The sequence below is a fragment of the Pagrus pagrus genome (genome assembly GCF_965226575.1).
Source record: "Pagrus pagrus genome assembly, contig: HAP1_SCAFFOLD_60, whole genome shotgun sequence".
Taxonomy (NCBI): domain Eukaryota; kingdom Metazoa; phylum Chordata; class Actinopteri; order Spariformes; family Sparidae; genus Pagrus; species Pagrus pagrus.
Genome location: NW_028175403.1, coordinates 262949 through 284436, shown reverse-complemented (window position 1 = coordinate 284436; position 21488 = coordinate 262949). Strand labels below are relative to the sequence as shown.

Genomic DNA, 21488 nt, shown 5'->3' with positions numbered 1-21488 from the left:
AGATGGGGTCATAGCCAGCTAACAGGAGTATTATGTAAGAGATATTATGATGATCTGAGGCAAAGCTGGAAGTGAAAACTTGACTGATGTAAGACAAGAAGAAACAAAACAAAAAGAGACAGAAACAGAAAAAGAATAAACCTTTCCGTACCTTTCCCCTCCCACCCGTCCCTCCACCCACATGGACTTTAGCAGAAGCATCCCCCCAATCTGTCACACCTCTTGAAGAGAGCCTATAATAAACAACTGAAGAACTACAACTAATTAGGCGTTGAAACTGTAACATGGGGTAAAGTCAATGAAATTACACTGTAATAAATGTACTTATAACCAAGCCAGGTAACTAAAGCTGACTAATAAATCAATACATTAAACAATCCTATTGAACAATAATACGAACATTAAGCAATAAAGAACACTTGCAGCATCTCACAATCAATTGTGTCATAACAGTAAGGCACCTATAGTGCTACAGTTTTTGCCTGAGGTATTCCTGCATTCAAGTGGTCACTAGGGCTGGGCGATATATCGATATGAAAAATATATCGATATATTTTTAAATGTGATATGGAATTAGACCATATCGCATATATCGATATAGTTCCTTGCTCCAGGCAAGCTGCTGACCCGGAGCTCTCTGCACTGCTCCCCCCGCCCCTCCTTTTTTACCACAGAGGGGGGAGGGGCAGGAACACACACTCCGGCACTCTTCAACAAACATGGAGGAAGCAACAACGTCTGCGGAGCACACACATCCCTAAACTTGTGTATGAAAGACACGTAGACTTGTAGTTCATCAGACTTGTGTTTTTAAAGACTGGACATTTGACAGGACTACAGACGGTAAGGGGAGACGATTAGCCCGGGTCAACTTCCTTAGCCGCTGTCGGACACCGCCTTTCTTTCCCCTCTTCCTCCTCCTCGTCTCACTCCAAGTGTTTGTAGAGGTGCGCATAAAGTCATTGTTGCAGTTAAAAACATATTCGTCACTGGAAGGGGAAAAGTCCACAGTTAGATCCACTGGGAGACCATGGGATTGAAATCCGAAAAGGATGTCACGACTGTATTGAATCCTACTTGTGTGAGGAGGATTGACAACCAGTCCCAGTGTGAGATTCAGCGTGGCCATCAGGAAAAGTAAAAATACTATCTACCATCTTCGACTCAAGCGCTACAAAACTATCTGAAAAGTGCGCATAAGAGCGTTAAAGACAGGATGCCACTGGTTTGGAAGTTAGTAAACACTGTTGAGTTAATAAACAACTAAAAACACACACACGCCAACGCCTTCTGCCGGTCGCCACAAGAGCAGCGCCCAATATATATACACTCACTGGCCACTTTATTAGGTACACCTGTCCAACTGCTCGTTAACGCAAATTTCTAATCAGCCAATCACATGGCAGCAACTCAATGCATTTAGGCATGTAGACGAGGGCCGTTTCTCAATACCCAGTACGCAAGTTCGAACTTGTGAACTCCGGGAGTCTGGACTTGCGGAGTTCAGTTGGAAGAACGAACTCCCGGGGAACGGGAGGACGGGAGAACGGGAGGACGGTCTTTCTGCAATTGGAACAGGAACGTACTTGATGACGTCATCGTCATCGTCTTCGCTGGTTTCGGCACTTCAACTTCTGGTTATTTTCTGATTAAAATAAAAAATAAACCCAATAAAAAAACTCCGTTTCATTTGTATATTTTAATATATATTATATGCAGATATAATATAGAATTTTCTTTTTATACAGATATGAATATAGAATTTCAGAAAAGTGGCTATATAAAGGGCGAGTGGCGGGAAAATATTGTGGGTTTTATTGTAGTGGACAGAGCAGTGACGCAGCGGCAATTGAAGCACTAACTATCTATTTATTTTGTTATTCATACTGTTATCGTTAATATTGTTGTCAAATTGACGACATATGGCGCAGTTGGTCGCTACTTTAATCGCCGGGGCGATGTACAAGGAAGCGGAAGACGAAGCGGACTGTTTGAGGAGGAGCATCCGCCGGAGGAGTGCCGGCATTCGGCGACAGACAGAGAGGAGGCGTGCCATCCTGGCATGTCTCTCTGGAAAAGTTAGTTTGTGTAATCATAACATTTTATTTAGTCCTAATTTAAAAAAATGACGTGACCTTTTTGAAAATTGCTGTTATGTTTAACTACAACACCTATAGGTTTGTTCACATAACTATATAATGCATAGAATTTCAAGTCTAACAGTTTTATTGTATGTGGTCCCTGTCAAATTAACTCAACTACTTTTACTACATTGATTACTATACATGATTAAAAACAGACTTCATAATAATAAATCGATGATTACATACAATATAATAATAAATAACTAATAAATCAAATATTTCCTCTGATATAGGACCAAGGCCCTGTGCATATGTATGCACAGCTGAATGACCAGGTGGCTATCCTGGCCACATTCTTTTCTGGGGCTGAAGTGAAGCCGGCGTTCAGGCTCTCCAGGGACAGCATCACCATGCTGCTCCAGATGTTGCCCCGGGAGAAGAGCCATGGATGGAGCCATGAGCTGGAGGTGCTGGTGACACTCTACTGGCTCGCCTGTGGAGCGTCGTACCGGGTCACCTCCAATGTCTTCTCTGTACCACAAGCCACTGTGTGCAGGATTGTGCACAGGGTTGTGGAGGAAATGATGACCATCCTGCCTAGAGTGATCCACTTCCCCAGGGCTGAGCAGATGGCAGAGGTGGGGGCTGGCTTTGCGCTGCTTGCCGTGCATGAGGCATTTCAGGCTGCTGCTGGTGCCATCGACGGGTGCCATATAAAGATTGTTCCTCCTGCTGAGCCACAAAAAAAAAAGCTATATAAATAGAAAGCTCTTCCCCTCCATTATACTCCAGGGAATGTGTGATGCCAAAGGCTCTTTCCTGGACATTTATGTAGGTCAGCCAGGGTCAGTGCATGATGCACTGGTCCTCCGGAGGTCACCATTGTACCACCAGGCCCTGTATCCACCAGCTGGATACTTTCTACTGGGAGATGGAGGGTACCCATGCCTGCAGCGCCCTGTGGCCATCATGACCCCGTATCGCCAGCCTGTAGCAAGTATGAAAACATACACAGACACGCACACACAGATAATTTGGGGAGTTTCAAATACACTATACATTTTCACATTTTACATTTAAATATTTCTTTCTAACCTTGAATAGCCCAAGTTGAAGCCCGCTTCAACAGGCACCATTCAAGGGCAAGGAACATAATTGAGCGCACCTTTGGGATCCTCAAGACAAGGTGGCGCTCAATCTTCCTGAGGGCCCTTGATGGCCCGTGTTTGCCCCAAAGGTGGTTGGTGCCTGCTGCATCCTCCACAACATATGTGTTGTAGCTGAGGACATCCTGGAGGAGGAGATGGAGCAAGAGGAGGACGAGATGGTGGAGGTCCCCGGCGGCGAGGCTGACCCAGGAATTGAAGAGGGGGATGAAAGGGGCCTGGCAGGGAGGGAGGTCCGGGGACGTCTGGCTGCCCAGCTCTCTGCTCCTCGGGACCTGCCTGCATGTCTGGGTGAACATGATTACATCTAGAGAGTAAATATTCACTCGCGCTCTCTAGATGTAGTCATGTTCACTTGGGAGTGTGTAAATATGTACATATGGTTAGATGTCAATGTATATATTGTGTAAATCAGATGAATATAGATTGTATAGGTGTAAATATGTTGTACATATGTAGTATGTATTTTTTTTATATTGTATTTTTTTCAGGTTAGCCCAAATTTAAATTCAATGAAATCACTGTAAATAATATTTTTTCTTTTCAATGTAATTGGTTTTGTTTTTTTGGTTCATTCTAATTTAAACACAACTGTAAATAAAAGTATATATGTTGTCTATCCAATGTTCTTTTTTGTATAAATGTAAATAATTACACATATTGAATATGTACAGTATCGCTTAAATATGAATTGTCTCAAACACATTTTAAACAAAATTTAATAAACACAAGAACACAGAACAAAAAATAATTAAATATCACAACACACAACTAAAACTTATTTACAAGCCTCTCAAACAATGAGAGGTACCTCTCGGTCCTGTCAGCTGCTGCCCTCTCCCTCTCCTCCTCCCTAACCAAGGCCTCTCTCTCTCTCTCATCCTCTCTCTCAGCTTGTCTTTTCAAAAAGTCCAACAGTTCATTCTCCCTCTTCCTCTTTCGTCCTGTCCTGCTTTCCTCTCTTTCCTCTCTCACTTCATCTTCCTCTGCAGAGGTAGAGGCCGGGGTGCTGCTGACCACGCCACCTGGCGTGGCACTGGCCACAACCAGGGGCGGGTTGATGGCATGCTGCCCCTGGAGTACAGCGTCCATGAGGCTGTACCACTGCCAGATGGCAGCGGTCACACTCCCGGCCTCTACCCCTTTCCCAGTTGGTGGGTCTTTTAACTCCTAGAAATAAGTTATTAATCATTACATTGTGACACTGAAAGTCTTTGTTTGGTTTAATTTATGACATGAGAAAAAGTATTTTTTTCAAAAATCTGAAAAATCCAACAGAGCTTTCCATCACCATTTTAAACACAAAGATATAATTGGTACCTTATACTTGTCCTTCAGATTGTTCCTTTTTTTTTTTTGCCTGTTTGGCAGTGATGGGAAGGCCACATATTCTAACAAAGTCCCTTGGAAAATACATAAATACATTAAATTGCATACTCCTCCATAATATGGTTTATGACTGGCAAAGTCGAACCCTTCCCCAGATATACAGGCTATGATGAAAATAATATACTCACTCCCATCCCGTCTTTGCAGAGTTTTTACGCCCTGTGAAAAGGGCCTTGTTCTCCGAGCACCATTTGATCAGGGCCCGGGTCTCCTCAGCTGTCCCTTGAATGAAATTACGGTCGACAGATTTAATACACAAAACCGTACATTTTTACACTTCTGATGTGTTTAAGTAGTCAAGCTAATAGGGAACAACAGGGAGTATGAGCGGATAACGTTACGCGTTTTGGTCGGCGACAAGTGCTTCATGTTAAATGAAATATAAAACTTAAATAAAACCCTCGCACCCCACACAGACCAATTTATCCGGTATCAAAAACCCTAAAGTATTTCGTTTCAGACACTTACCCATTAAATGCAAAGTGAACGGTCACGTTTTACCACTACAACGATACAGAACCAGCGGGCGGCTGATTTCAGAGGGTCACGCCGGGACACGGCTGTAATCTGCGGGGTAGCAGTAATGCTAAGCACCCGGGCCAATTTGCTAGCAGCTAGCGGAGTACGATAGCTGTTAGCGGGTGGTTACCACCGAAAACGTCGAAGCAAAAACTACGTGCGGCAGTAATGAATCGACCACAGCACTAATTTGCTGTTATAACAATTACATTCTCGTACAAAAAATTAAAACTTACATTTCGTGACCCTAAATCAAACGTTTAAAACTTGTAACTTACAGTTGTGAGTCCGCTCCTCGGCCATTGCTATCACGAAATGCATTCTGGGATACGTAACTTCCAAAAGTCCACACAAGTCTCCACCGATGCATCCTCGATGAAACGGGTGGGGCGAGAACACATCCGGGGTATTCGACCGTACTTGGCCAGATGCGAACTTTGAATTGGAACAGTACTTGGTCCGGCGCTAATGACGTTTCTCAAGTCCACAAGAACAGAAGTACAGAGAAGAACGCATATTGAGAAACGGCCATGGTCAAGACGATCTGCTGCAGTTCAAACCGAGCATCAGAATGGGGAAGAAAGGTGATTTAAGTGACTTTGAACGTGGCATGGTTGTTGGTGCCAGACGGGCTGGTCTGAGTATTTCAGAAACTGCTGATCTACTGGGATTTTCACGCACAACCATCTCTAGGGTTTACAGAGAATGGTCCGAAAAAGAGAAAATATCCAGTGAGCGGCAGTTCTGTGGGCGCAAATGCCTTGTTGATGCCAGAGGTCAGAGGAGAATGGCCAGACTGGTTCGAGCTGATAGAAAGGCAACAGTAACTCAAATAACCACTCGTTACAACCGAGGTATGCAGAAGAGCATCTCTGAACGCACAACACGTCGAACCTTGAGGCGGATGGGCTACAGCAGCAGAAGACCACACCGGGTGCCACTCCTGTCAGCTAAGAACAGGAAACTGAGGTTACAATTCGCACAGGCTCACCAAAATTGGACAATAGAAGATTGGAAAAACGTTGCCTGGTCTGATGAGTCTCGATTTCTGCTGCGACATTCGGATGGTAGGGTCAGAATTTGGCGTCAACAACATGACAGCATGGATCCATCCTGCCTTGTATCAACGGTTCAGGCTGGTGGTGGTGGTGTAATGGTGTGGGGGATATTTTCTTGGCACACTTTGGCCCATTAGTACCAATTGAGCATCGTGTCAATGCCACAGCCTGAGTATTGTTGCTGACCATGTCCATCCCTTTATGACCACAGTGTACCCATCTTCTGATGGCTACTTCCAGCAGGATAACGCGCCATGTCATAAAGCGCGAATCATCTCAGACTGGTTTCTTGAACATGACAATGAGTTCACTGTACTCAAATGGCCTCCACAGTCACCAGATCTCAATCCAATAGAGCACCTTTGGGATGTGGTGGAACAGGAGAGTCGCATCATGGATGTGCAGCCGACAAATCTGCAGCAACTGCGTGATGCTATCATGTCAATATGGACCAAACTCTCTGAGGAATGTTTCCAGTACCTTGTTGAATCTATGCCACGTAGGATTAAAGCAGTTCTGAAGGCCCGGTACTAGCAAGGTGTACCTAATAAAGTGGCCGGTGAGTGTAAATGCTGCCCTTACTAGTGTTTGTCATATTTTGTTCTTTTGTAATGTTCGTTATTTGCATCTGTGGATTTGTTAGAGAGAAGAAAATCTGTAATTTGATTTTAATAAGCCTTTTATAGTTGTCAAACTAAAAAAAATTTGATATTGTACTTTACTCATATAAATATATTTATTTCAGAAAAAGATTGGCCTGTTTTTTTTATAGGCTATTTTCATTTAAGATATTTTTTTATTTAAATGTGCACCTTACGGAGCTTTGATTTCAAAAAAGGTACTCCTGTTGTTATACAGTATGTTTACATTTTATTGGTATTTGAACAGCTGAGCATTTATTCATGAACCAGGTGAAGAAACCCGTTTATTATTTTTTCATTTGATTTTGCAACTGTTTACTGAAATAGCCGGTTTCAATAAAACTACTTGCTAAAACTTGCTCTCACTTTGCGGAAAAAATATCAGGATATATATTGTATATCGATATTCAGCCTAAATATATCGGGATATGACTTTTGGTCCACATAGCCCAGCCCTAGTGGTCACCATGAGCCTTGTTGAAGAAAATCAAGACTGGCAGGAGTAAACAAGAAAAATAAATAAATAAATAAATAAAAAAATTGGTGTCATATCAGAACTGTAGTTCACTGAACACATTAAGAAAACATGACATCCAGGATGAATGGCAAGTGTAGTCCTCAGGACTAGTAACAGTAGCAGCCCAATAGCAAGTTAACATGCTAAATAGTGTCAGGAGTGCTGTGATGTAAAGCGTAGAGTGCGATGGGCCCGGTCCAGCATAGGTTTGTTATCAAGACCAAGTATGTCTTGTAGGAGCTGGGCAGCAAACTCGGTAGGACGAGGACCTTCTGTGCCCTCAGGCAGGCCAACTAAACGAACATTATTCCATCTTGAAAGACCCTCCAGGTCCTCGCATTTCTTTGACAGGGAGTCAACAGTGGCGGTTGGTCGGATAGCTCCATGTCGTGAGCATTGTCTGAGCGCTCGAGGTCCGTGATCGATTCGCCATATAAAGCAAGTCTGTTCTTAAAGGGCTCCAAAGCCGCCACGATCTCTCTTAACTGCTGCCGAGATGGTGGTATCAAACTTACTGAGGATGTCCGAGCGCATTTCGTCCATCATCTCCCTCATGTTCGGCAACAGGGTGATGTGGCCGGGTGAGCCATCTCTCCCCTGGTCACTGCATGGCGCTGTGCCAGCCTGTGCAGGTTAATGTGGGGCAGCGCTGCGGGTGATTAAAACCAGGTGTGTTGGTCGCCGCTCTCCCGATCTGCTTCTGCTGTGCGGTGAGTCTGGCGTGTTGGTCGGCGTGCATGTCCGTGTCTCCCCGTCGTGTTATTAAGGTAGGTACCCTTTATTATCTGCTGTTTCATCGCAAATTTATTTGGCTCTGGGGCTTCATCCTCCCGCTGCAGTGCTGGGAGCGACAGTGAGCCGGCGGGCGCGAGCAGGTTGGGTGCAGTAGAGCTCACAGGTATGCTGCTCGTATTTGTCTGCTGCTGCAGTTTTTCACTTATTGCCCTAGTTGTGACACATTCTCTTTTGCTGTGCAGCGAGGCTGCCGTAACCAGCGGTCCCCCGTTCTCCTAGTTCTGCATCTATCCATTTGGCGTCCTGGTGCGTTCCAGTCATCGGCCACCATGATAAGGGTTGCTGCTGTCCTGGCTCGGCTCCAGGTGGACTGAGATGTGTCATACTGTCTCAGGTCACTGTATGTGGTTACAGCCTCAGGCCCAGTTTGAAGGCGTCACGCCATTATTGTACCCACACCACGAAATCCAGTCCGAGTCCAGCAGAGTTGGCTCACCTGTCTTCTCTTGATTTAACACATTATTTTCCTTTATTAATTTAAATATCAAAGATTGTTTTGTGGATTTAATTTAGGTTGCACTTAGTTTATTATTTGTTTGCTAATAGTTTAGATTGTCTTTATTGCATTAAGCTGATTTTGGGTTAAAATATTATTTTCTTTCTTTGTTTAATATTTGATCCAAACCTAAGTTGGTTTATATTGTGGTGTTAATTTTCTTAAATTCCTTAGTTATAAACTGAATTTGTTATTTCCTTTTTTTGTGTGATATATAAAATATTTCTATTTTGTTCTGATATTTTCTTTGGGTTTCTTTGGTATTAATTAATTGATTAATTGTGTATTTGGTTTCCTTTTCTTGCTTTTTAAACCGTAGATTCCCCCAGAGGTCCCCACACTGTGCCTTGTGTTAATTTTGTGTTTTTCTTGTTTTACAACAGGTGCTGAGGCCCAAGCGAGTGGCAGTCCTCCCCTGGTGGTGGTGTTTGACACAGTCTTTTGGTTGCAGTGCACTGTTGGTTTATAGTTTGGATTTTGTCCCTTTTTGAGTTCCCTGCCGCCATGGTGAGCCCCAGCTCACCATTGTTTCTTTTGCCAGTGTGGTGGCTCTATCTGCATATTCCCCCTTGGGTCAGCTAAGCCTGCAACCCTCCTTTAGTCATTTTAAGCCATTTTGTTAAAGTATATTTCTTTGAAACCACGTCCTCTGGCCCTCGTGATTGTACAAACCTGTGTTGGCTAGGGCTGCAACGATTAGTCGACGTAATCGATTATGTCAACAATAAAAATTTGTCGACGCAAAACTTTTGCGTTATACCGATGCCTAGAGTCTTATGCTGTTCCTCGGAGAGGTGGCCAAAGTTATGCCGATTGCTGCTCAGCGGCTTATACCGATGCCTAGCCTTATGCCGTTCCTCGGAGAGGTGGCCAAATTTATGTCGATTGCTGCTCAGCGGCTTATACCGATGCCTAGAGCCTTATGCCGTTCCTCGTAGAGGTGGCCAAATTTATGTCGATTGCTGCTCAGTGGCTTATACCGATCCCCAGACTCTTATACCGTTCCTAGGAGTGGTGTGCCGCTGTTGTGCCGCTGTTATGCCGCTGATATTCCGCCGACACATGACGGTGTGTGCTGCTAGAGAGCGTTATGCTTCTGAGAGACTGCTGGATGGGTACCGTCCCCTGATGGATATGCAAATGTAGTGCCGCTGGGCTGGTTTTACGACAAGTGCTGCCATAAATGTATACATTGTTGTAGTCTTTTTTAACAATGCTAACTTAACACATTGCCGTAAATAAAGGAATGTAGGCTATGTGTTTCTTTTGGATGTTATGTTGGTGGGATGTAGGCATATAGACAGTAATTACACGTGGGATTCTTGCAATATGATAGCAAAGTAATATGTCTAAATTTGGGCCAATACACTACTTAAAGCTAATGAAAGCGATAGCCTTAGCTAACATGGCTACTGTAAGCCCAGCCACCGTAGCCAGTCTGACTAATCGATAGCAGAAACTTTGAGCCAACCAACTAAACAATACTTCCTGACAGGCTTCCTTTACTAGGAGAACACAACAATACATTACTTCGTATAAAAAATTCAGTCTGAATCATTGTATCAAACAACTGTTGGAAATTAATGTATTGGGGTATTTTCTATGATCCACCTTCAGATAGTCTGAAATGACAATCCACATATGTATTGTTTACACCACATATTACTGTTAATTCAAACATTTGCTTGAGAGTGAAGATTCAGTTAGATAGACATACTAGTACATTACTAGTATATGAAATGTGTTTCTATGAGTATTTTAGGCTAATTGGACAGGGTAAATACATAACAAACAGAGGGTGTAGTCATTTTTTATTGTCAAAAACTCTCCATAACACAAACAGATAACCATTGTTGAACAGGTCAGGAACGATTAGTTGCTGGAGGGTGAATGGTTCAGCAGAGAGACCTGGTGAAAGTAGGAGGAGGAAGATGAGAGAAATGAGAGAGAGTGAGGGGGACAGAAAAAAACAGAGCTTGCAGAAAAGCTTGAAGAAAATTTACAAAAAAGTCTAGTTCGTTGCTTTCTTCTTGGCAGAACACAAATGAACCATTAGTACTACACTAGGGATGAGAGATTCATTAAGCCTGACAATGACACACTGAAAGGATAATGGTAACAGGTGTGAGGCATATTAAAAACAGTGACTTCAAACTACAAAAATATAGTCTAGAAATGGTTGTTTTGGTGTTAGAGGGTTATTGACACTGTGACTGATCTAACTATTAATCACAGTCATGGCCTGTGGGAAGTTTTGGGCCAATGAAAACCCTCATATGTGGACAAACAAAAATTCTGCTGCAGGCACAGGTTTGGAGAGGTGACCATGACCACTGGGCTGAACAGCGTGCATGCTATAGATAATGTGTGAAACATCAACCGCTAAAAAGGCAACTCATACTGAGTAGCGTTTGAGAAGAATGCTTAGTATTTTTACTTAAGTATGATTTTTTTTGCAGTTGGCTGCAGACTGCAGTTGGCCTCACAAAACAATGCCCGGTCCCCCACTGACACTGACACTGAAAATGACTCTTACCTCTTGCTTGACCCCCACTGACACCATATCTCTTTCACTTTGTTATCACTTATGGTTCTGTCTGTCTCGTTATCATGTTGTCTATTTATTGTTTATTGTTTGGCACACATAGCTTCGAGACCAAAACAAATTCCTTGTATGTGAAAACCTACTTGGCAATAAACTTCTTTCTCATTCTGATTCTGATTTTAAGACCAGAAGTTGAAATTGAGTTTTAGTTTTAATATTTTAGTAATGTAACTGTATTCATACTTTAACACAGATTTTCAGTACTCTTTCTACCACTGGGTTCCTCGTACAGAGCTCACAGCGCTTACCAGAGGGGAGGAGTTTGAACAGGTTGTGTCCAGTTGTGCACAAATGTTTCCTACCCGTTTTAATCGCCTGGTTCCTCTGTCGGAGCGCAGGTATGGCTACAGAACCCTGGGTGAGGTGGCTCACTGTAGTACCCACGACTCTCTCCTCTGCTATGGAGCCAGAACGGTGACTTTAAAATTTGGCATCCAAAAAAAAAATTGGCATTGAAAACAAAACCAGTACTGAAAAAGGAAACATTGGCATTGAAACATTTGTATTGAAAACAGTTGTATTGGCATTGAAACAAGTATTGGCACTGAAAAAGGAAACTAATTAAAATAATTAAAATCTGAAAATCTTATTATTTTATTTTATTGGGATTTTTTGTATTTTTCAATGACAATCTTGAGATTTTTTCTTCATGTCACTTTTTTTTCAGTGACAGATTTTTTTACAATGTCAGTATTTTTTCAGTGTCACTGATTTTCAGTTTCAACTTTCTGTCACTGTTTTGGCGTCGAGAGGGAGGGGTCTGAGGGGAGGGGCAAGTAGAGCGTGGTTTGCATATAATTTGCATATCGGCATCCTGAAGAAGTGCGCAACCCGCCATCAGCCCGAAGCCTCTGGCATGGTGGCATTGCTAAAATGTCCAGTCCACCGGGAACTTCCAAACCGCAAGTAAGTCTGTTTTTTTTCTCTGCTATTTACATGTTTATTCACATGCAACCTGGCCTGTTTGGTTAGCTTTTAACGGCCGTTATGTTGTTTTTGTAGAGGTCCGCTGGAACATGTAAGTTTCTAACATTAGCCGTGTTGGCTAACTTAACCTGTGGTTAATGCAGGATCAAAAATAAACACCCGCCAAGCGCCGAACACGGCTAAAAGTCGGTTTTGGCAGAAAAATAAATTAATGTCATGTGTCACCGGCCTGGCGGTAAATACTTGTTGCTGCCAAGTAATAATACATCACAACAGCGGCTAACAGTAACATAGCCTGGGACGTTAACATTGACATGATAAACAGCAGGGCTTCGGCTGTGTAGTTAAGCTACTGACATCCCCAGCACACGCACACACACACCATACAGAGTCTCATCTTTGAGCCGCTAGCTCAGCTTCAACGCAGGTATGCCACAATAACTCTTACAAGGGCCGCGAATTTGCTTCTGGTGACGATAAAAATGTTCCAGCGGACTCTGTTTCCAGCGCGGTCATGGAGAGTCTGAGCAGCTAACTTACTGAGCTGTGACTACCAGCTCTGCTTTTCTCAGTTTACCTGCCACTGACAGATGAGCCAGAAAGTTAAATGTGGGCCCTGAGTAAATGGTAGCTAATGTTAAGTCTCCAGCCCTGTGATGTTTTGCCGTTGTGTTTTTCACAAAGACCCTGGCCGAGTGAAAGTTAACTTTAAACGGCTGTTGTGCTGGTTTGGCAGCGGTCCACTGAAACCAATGCTAAGTTATTAGGTGTTGGCTAGCTAATCTGTGGTTAATGATAGTTAGCGTTAATTCTCCAGCCCTGTGATGTCTCTTTTCTTTTTCTTTAGGAGTTAGAGGCCAGTGTTATTGCTGCTGCACAAGGCCTCATAAACGTGCTAACGCAAAATATTCAGCAGCATCACACCCCAGCACAGCAGAATCCAGTGCAGTCACATGAGCAACAGAATCGACAAGCACAAACCCGGAATATTACTTCAGTTCAAGGGAGGTGTTGTTGAAGTTGAGAGAGATGGCAGATTCGCGACCCCAACAGATGACGGTAAGTTAATCAAAATATGTTTACCTATTAACTTTTATATATTTGGCTTTTTGCGCTGACGATCCAAGGAAATGACACGTTTCTTTAAATAACATCTTTTGTTATTTCATGAATTGCACTGAGTTCTGCTTAGCTAATTTGAAATCAAAATTAAAGTTTTGCATTTGCTCATATGTGGAAAGGGGGGTTTCTAACATTAAATTATTTGATTTAAACGTAATTAATATTTAATTAAATGTGCGCCAATTCAACATTTCTATAGCTGTATGGCAGATCTAAGGTAGAGTAGCTTGTCATGGCAACTTGAGCTCTGATAAATGTGTCATCACATTAGTGTTTTTTTTTTTTTATATTAATTACAGGAACCTTCGATTGTGAGGCAGTTCATGGAGAGAATGCTGAGAAGGCTTCAGGAAGTTCTGCGACGTCAGCCTGTGGATTTGGATTATTTGCACTTTGTTTTAAGTCATGAAGTGGGACTTCTACGCTCTTTTGCCAATGTAGTAGAGCTGCCTCAAGATGTTGTTCGTGCTTTATCTGACTTATTAAGACTTCTTCGTTTACAAGAGGAGAGTTATCCAGCTGCCACCTATGTAGAGGTTCTGGGGGGTGGTAGGGGACAGCCAAAACTTGCAATTTCTAAAGAATGTCTCCAAAACCTTATCGACATGCAGTTGTCCATCCCCTGTGTAGCTAAGCTCCTGGGTGTCTGCAAAAGGACAGTATATCGGCGGATGCGTGAGTATGGACTATCAGTTACGGGATCATACAGCAATATCACAGATATGGAGCTGGACAATCTTGTGCGCTCAGTTAAATTGAGGATGCCGCACATAGGCTATAGAATGATGAAGGGCGAACTGCAAGCGATGGGACACCGAGTCAGATGGGAGCAGGTTTCAGCATCCATGCACAGGGTGGATTCTGCAGGGATCTTGGAGAGAATGGCACGTTTAGGCTGTGTTGCTAGAAGAACATATTCTGTCAAGGGTCCCCACTCACTGGTCCACGTGGACACAAACCACAAACTTATCAGGTGTGTGTGTGTGTTTGTTATGTTTTACAAGAATATTGTTATAATATGTTCATATATTTATATGTATAAATGTTGAAATTGTTTGCAGAGGGAGTCTTGCTTGAGCTTTTACAAATAAGTTCTATTCATGTTTGAAGGATGCTGGTAGATTTTGTATGCTATTACAACATAGGCTATAGATTGCTGGAGCTGTATTACAACAAAACAAACTTTTGTAATACAGTTTATTAATTAAGCTGCACATACAGTTAGTTTGTGCCCCCATTCTATAAAATTTCAACATGTGAATGGGTAGCTATTTAATGATTGTTGCTTAGTGACTCTTAGTCCATTCCACACTGTGTGGATCAGCATGCATGCTGTAAATTAAGAACATTCCTGAAGAAGCCTTGATCATTTTAGCATGGTTCTTTAAGGTTCTTTAATTCAGCGTTAGGCAGTAAATGCAGTAGTTTACCATAAAAAAACAGGATGAGGATGTCATACAGTCAGGAAAAAGTCTACTGTGCCACACATAATGAAACATGGTTATGTGTACAACATTGGTTTAACTGTTACATGAAATAAAGGAGGGAAAAAACAGTCATTTACACACTGAGGCTAGTTTCATTTCATCATATTATAGGGGGATGTCCCGTCTAAAGTGCAGCTTTTACAAATAATTGGACTTCACTCTATGAGACCATCTCAAGAACATCATCTTGAATACTGACAGTTTTTCTTTAAGGTCTTTGCAGTTGTCTCCAGTGAATGTGTAGTCCTCTTTGGACAGTGTGAAATTAATTAATTAAGAAATTATTTAATAAAGTGATGGTAGATGTCTTGTATACCCCCCTAGTAAACCATCCATTTAATATTGTGGAAAATATACCGGAGGATGCTGCCCATCTTTGCTGATTAAACCTTTTTGAATACCCTAATTTTTTTTTATTGTAATTTGGTTAAAGCAGAATCATGAAGATAACTTTTTTTTGACAGTATAACTGCACAGTGAGAAAAGAAACATGCAATTCTGTAGGGAAAAGATTCTAAATGTTACATGGGTTCATGGTAAGTTAACATGAAACTTGAAAACCTGGGAAATACCTTGTATGAAAATCTGAATTGACCCACTTAATGATTTGTGTATGTAGAGCTATTATAATTTTAAGAGTTGATACACTTTCTGATAATTTATTTTTCCTTTCAGATATGGTATTGTTATCTTCGCTGGAATTGATGGTTATTCACGAAAGGTAAACATTTGACACTTTTTCAAAAAGCAATGCGGCTGAGCCTAGTATTACCATATTCTATTTAGTGTGGCACATTCACGCAAGTATTTTGTCACTATACTCTAGATAATGTACCTGGGTTCTGCGAATAATAACAAGGCATCAACAGCACTTGGCTTCTTCATGAGCTCAGTTGAAAAGTTTGGCTTTCCATTAAGGTAAGAAAACAGCAAGAGCATGATTGTCTTTTTGTCAAAATTCATTGACTGAAAACATTTGACTTTATCTCTGTTTCTTATGTCATAATTTAGAGTTAGAGGAGACCAAGGGGTTGAAAATGTCGGCATTGCTCAATGCATGTTCACTATTCGTGGCTGTGGCAGAGCAAGCTACATATCTGGGAAAAGTGTGCATAATCAAAGGTAAATATCAAAGTTGTGTTTCTTTTAAGTAACCCTAACCCAATGATTTGTTTTTTGATGCCTAAAGCATTAAAGAATTGCATTGCAAAGACCGTAACACCAACATCTCTGTCCTAGTAAATTTGGATAATCCACAGACTCGCTGTAAACAGTCTTCACCAAAAATGATTTATGTAAAAATGATTTCTGTCATAGAAATTCTTGGGAGCAAGTCAATTCTTATTGACGGCCAGCCGGGGAGACTTGCAACAGTAATACAGAGTGAACACTGCAGTACCAAACCAAATCTGAAGGATACATCCTCACAGGAAGCATTTATCCTTCGTAGGCCTACAGAGATGCACTGTGTCCAAATTAGGTTATTGTTCACCACTTTATACATGCGTGAAGAGTCTTGGATTTTTGTTCAAATCAAGACACCATGCTTACCTAAGTTAACTTAAGTCAATGTTTCCCACATATAGACTTTACTTGGGCGGGCCACCCAGGTATATGGATGGCCAGCCCGGGTATATTTGGCAACCCATTCAACGTTTTGCAGAGAAAAATAGAGAAGCAATCTATTATGTTACAATACATGCAACACTTTCTACAGAGAGTCTATCTGTAATGAAACAAAATATAGATGATCTCAACCTTGGGTTACCTAGGAAATGGATAGCAGTGCATCCATATCAAGACAGTTGCGTCAGTCAGTTCACCAAGCAGGCAGAGAGGAGAAACCAAGTCTGACCTACATTTTGAGTGTCCCTGGCTGTGATTCTAATATTAATACGGTGCACTTTTTGTATTTTTGTTCCTTAAGAGTGGAGCGCTTATGGCGTGACGTGTGGATGGCAGTAACAAGGGTATATTATGAGCTACTTCATGGTCTTGAAGAGGAGTGCCTGCTTGATCCCTCCAACAGCCTGCAGTTATTCTGTGCCCAGTACATATTTGTACCACGCCTCCAAATGGACCTAGACACTTTTACAGCTGGGTGGGATAACCATCCTCTGCGTACGGAACAAAACCTGACTCCCAATCAACTTTGGACCATTGGATTTCTCCAGTATCCTGTGGCTGCTCCAGAGAATCTAGAGGTAGACCTCAAAAATGTTGAATCCAAGCTATGTTTAATCAGGTTTACCCATTGTCTCATATTTTAAGATCTGAAACAATTGTGACAAATAATGCAAAAATAGATCAAATCAGAAGTCAAAAAATGTTTTAACGACAATGTATATTCAGTATTTTCGTACTCTCAACAAATTAAAATGAATTCTTTGAAGATCAAATGTGTGAAGTATACAAAAGGCAAGTGTTATAACAAAATTACTTGCCATTTATAGGATTTGCAAGATCACTTGTTGGACTTCAACCCTGACAGTTTGAGAGAAGATGCTCCTGCTGCTGCTGCTGCTGCTGGTGGAGTAGTTCTACCACCCATCCAGTGCCCTCTGGGGCCACAGGCTATGGCTGGACTGAGGGCAGCCATCAATCCTATCACTCCCTCCCAGGACAATGGAAGAGACATTTACAAGGCTGCGCTTGACTATGTAACATTTCACTCAAACTTTGCAGGATAACATGCAGTCTGCAATATAGAATAGATGTTCAACAGTTTCTGTGATTTCAAAAAAATTGTTTCTGATTCTTAGACAAATGAAATTGTAATTGCTTGCATGAATAGGTATTTGTGCAGAACTATTGTGGAGATTGTTTAGGATATATAGGTTTTACTATGCAGTATATAAACAACTCAGTCTGTCATGGTAAAAAGAGATCCAGTTTTATTCTGCTGTTACTTGTTTTAAACAACCAAATGTAACCTCCCACAATTTTATTGGCCAAACTTTTAAATCTAGTGTATGCAGATATTTTAAACTGGCGTCTTAAATACCATTAGACAGTTATCTCGCACTGCATTACACATCTACCAAACTCAGTATGTCATGTTTGATATCTTGGTAATGAAGAATTTAAAATAAAGCTATGTGAATTTGAACACTTTCATGCTGTATAATGTGCATCTGTATTGTGTTGGGCTCTTAAGTGAAATGCTGGGGGTTTTTTTCAGTGGAAAACAGCACATTAGTTCCATTTTACAGCATAATACTGTAGACATACTCAAGTAAAACACTTCAGTTAATATTCACAATGAAAAAATGATAAAGGCCACAGACCGCATTATGTCCATATTTATTGTTGTCAAGTTAATTTTTGCTGACGATTTAGTAAAAAATCCAAACCCCCACAAAGTTGATTTCACTTAAATGACATGAATTTGCCATACACATGTTGAAACTAATGTGTATGTGGAAGACTGAACAATTTCAACTTTTCAATAGTACACGTAACCTTGTAATTTGAGGAACAGCATCACATTTCAAGGTTTTACATTACATGTACATTTGTCAGTGCACTGTAAACAAAATGCAAATACGGAGTTCTTAAATGACCTTTTTTCAAATAAACTGTTAGCAGTGATCCCAAACTAAAAAAACAATGCAATGGGAGAATCAAGTGTGAAGAACCAAACCGTAATATTGAGCTGTTTTTATGGTTTGACTTATCTGTATTTGCTATCTGTATTTTTTTTATTAAGACTCTCACAGAACAATAAATAGCTCACTGAACAGATTTAACAAAAATGCCAAAAAAAATTCACAATACTGGCTGACTTTCAAGTAAACATCAGTGGTCACAAAACATGACCTCTACACACGACCGAAGTCTCTACCCATTCTGATTGCTACTGTCATTATATCTCTGAACTCTGTGTATGTTTTCATATGTTCGACAGGAATAGTTATTGTATTTGTGCAGGCACTTACAAGTGGGAAACAAATGTGGTGACCAGGCATTTTCTCATTACAGTGGTGTTCAAATATTAGATTTATTTTAAAATCTGCCCTCTCTGATGGAAGAAGGGGCTTGTGCCTTTGTCCAGTTAACCACTGCATTACTGTTGGGACAGACAGGCTTGCGTGCTTTTGTTGATTCCAGTGCCCTTCACTTAGCAGCTCCTCTTGGGTCAGAGGCTCACACATTTTCTGGTCTTCATTCTGATCTGCATGATAAAACAAATCAGAGTATTTCATTACAATGGAGTAAAAATCCAACACTGCAAGAAGCCAACCCTATTTACCAATTTGCACGATTAATCCCAAAGGCCTATTTCAAATCAAATCAAATCAAATCAAATTTTATTTGTATAGCCCAAATTCACAAATCACAGTTTGCCTCAGAGGGCTTTACAATCTGTACAGAGACGACACCCTCTGTCCTTCGACCCTCGATTCGAGTGAGGAAAAACTTGCCCCAAAAAAAAAAAGGCCCTTTTAACAGGGAAAAAAAAAAAATGCGGAAGAAACCTCAGGGAGAGCCACAGAGGAGGGATCCCTCTCCCAGGACGGACAGACGTGCAATAGATGTCGCATGTACAGAGCAGATCAACGAGATCACAATGTATTCAATTATAAGCGATGGTTGACAGGAGTGAAAGTACACAAAGATGTATTACAGCAATAATGATTAAATGCACATGGAAATGTGATTACTAGTGATAACAGTGGTAGTGATCAATGGTAAGGATGGTATGTAGCAATGCAGTACGATAATAGTAGTGGAACGTATGTAACAGAGATGTGACTAATATTAGCGACAGTAGTGGTGGGTGTCAGGCAGGGTCATGGCAGTAGGTGCATCCACGATCAGGCAGGGCCATAGCAGTAGGCGCATCCACGATCAGGCAGGGCCATAGCAGTGGGCGCATCCACGATCAGGCAGGGCCATAGCAGTGGGCGCATCCACGATCCACGACCCGGGTGCGGCCAGGATCCAAGGGAGCCTGTAGGACTAGAAAGCACAAGGACTCCGGGGAAGAAGTAAGTCAGTGACATGCAGAGATGGGGCATGTATACAGGCATAATGTATACAGATGGAGAGGAGAGGAGAGGGGAGGAGAGGGGAGGAGAGAGAAGCTCAGTGTGTCATTGTCCCCCGGACTAGGCCTATAGCAGCATAACTAAGAGCTCGTCCAGGACAGGCCTGGGCCTGTCCTGGACCAGCCCTAACTATAAGCTCTATCGAAGAGGAAGGTCTTAAGTCTACTCTTAAAGGTAGAGAGGGTGTCCGCCTCCCGGACCAAAACAGGAAGATGGTTCCACAGAAGAGGAGCTTGATAACTGAAGGCTCTGGCTCCCATTCTACTTTTGGAGACTTTAGGAACTACAAGTAATCCTGCGTTCTGGGAGCGTAATGCTCTAGTTGGGTGATAGGGTAATATGAGCTCCTGGAGATATGATGGTGCCTGACCATTGACAGCTTTGTAAGTGAGGAGAAGGATTTTAAACTCTATTCTTGATTTTACAGGGAGCCAGTGCAGAGAGGCCAGTACAGGAGTAATATGATCTCTTTTCTTAGTTCCTGTCAGTACACGTGCTGCAGCATTCTGGACCAGCTGGAGACTCTTTAGAGACTTGTTAGGGCAGCCTGATAATAGAGAATTACAATAGTCCAGTCTGGAAGTAACAAATGCATGGACTAGCTTTTCTGCGTCTTTTTGAGACAGGATGGGCCTGATTTTTGCAATGTTACGTAGATGAAAAAATGCAGACCTTGAAATTTGTTTTATGTGGGAGTTGAAGGACATATCTTGATCAAAGATAACCCCCAGATTCCTGACGGTGGTGCTGGAGGCCAAGTTAATGCCATCCAAACACGCTATATCATTAGATAATGCATCTCTAAGGTGTTTAGGACCAAGTACTATAACTTCGGTTTTATCTGAGTTTAACAGCAGAAAATTGCAGGTCATCCAGGTCTTAATGTCCTTGAGACATGCATGGAGTTTAGTAAGCTGATTAGTTTCATTTGGCTTTATTGATAGGTATAACTGTGTATCATCTGCATAACAATGAAAGTTTATGGAGTGTTTCCGAATTATATTTCCTAGAGGGAGCATATATAAGGTGAATAGTATGGGTCCAAGCACGGAGCCTTGAGGAACACCATGACTAACCTTGGTATACAGGGATGACTCATCATTAACATGTACAAACTGAAATCGATCCGATAAATAGGACTTAAACCAGTTTAATGCGGGTCCTTTAATGCCAATTAAGTGTTCCAGTCTCTGTAGTAGAATGTGATGATCAATGGTATCAAATGCAGCACTAAGATCTAGTAAGACCAGGACAGAGACAAGTCCTTTGTCAGAAGCGATTAGGAGGTCATTTGTAACTTTCACCAGTGCCGTCTCTGTGCTATGATGTGCTCTAAAACCTGATTGAAAATCCTCATATAAACTATTTTTATGAAGAAAGTCACATAGCTGGTTGGCGACTGCTTTCTCAAGGATCTTGGAGAGGAAAGGGAGGTTGGATATAGGTCTATAGTTGGCTAAAGTTTCTGGATCAAGATTAGGCTTTTTAAGGAGCGGTCTAATTACAGCTAGTTTAAAGGACTGTGGTACGTATCCTGTTAATAGAGACAGGTTGATCATTTCTAGTAAAGATGTGCTAATTAAAGGTAAAGTTTCTTTCAGCAACCTAGTTGGGATGGGGTCTAGGAGACA

The 21488-nt window shown here is 41.7% G+C and overlaps 1 protein-coding gene across 2 annotated transcripts; it reads left to right on the top strand.

The window, feature by feature from the left end:
• The first annotated feature begins 12067 nt into the window (after nucleotides 1-12067).
• Nucleotides 12068-17915, top strand: LOC311253878 (uncharacterized protein). 2 transcript variants are annotated; one of them, XR_014621997.1, is made up of 8 exons: nucleotides 12068-12176; nucleotides 13045-13256; nucleotides 13619-14292; nucleotides 15271-15527; nucleotides 15633-15724; nucleotides 15818-15928; nucleotides 16734-17010; nucleotides 17260-17915. XR_014621997.1 is itself a non-coding variant. In XM_084384346.1 (8 exons), the coding sequence occupies exons 2-8, from the start codon at nucleotides 13227-13229 to the stop codon at nucleotides 17494-17496; spliced, it is 1467 nt and encodes a 488-aa protein (XP_084240472.1). In that variant the 5' UTR covers nucleotides 12068-12176; nucleotides 13045-13226; the 3' UTR covers nucleotides 17497-17915. The 2 variants fall into 2 exon arrangements, 1 of the variants encoding a protein (XP_084240472.1); XM_084384346.1 differs by having other exon boundaries at nucleotides 15482-15527.
• Nucleotides 17916-21488: the final 3573 nt, after the last annotated feature.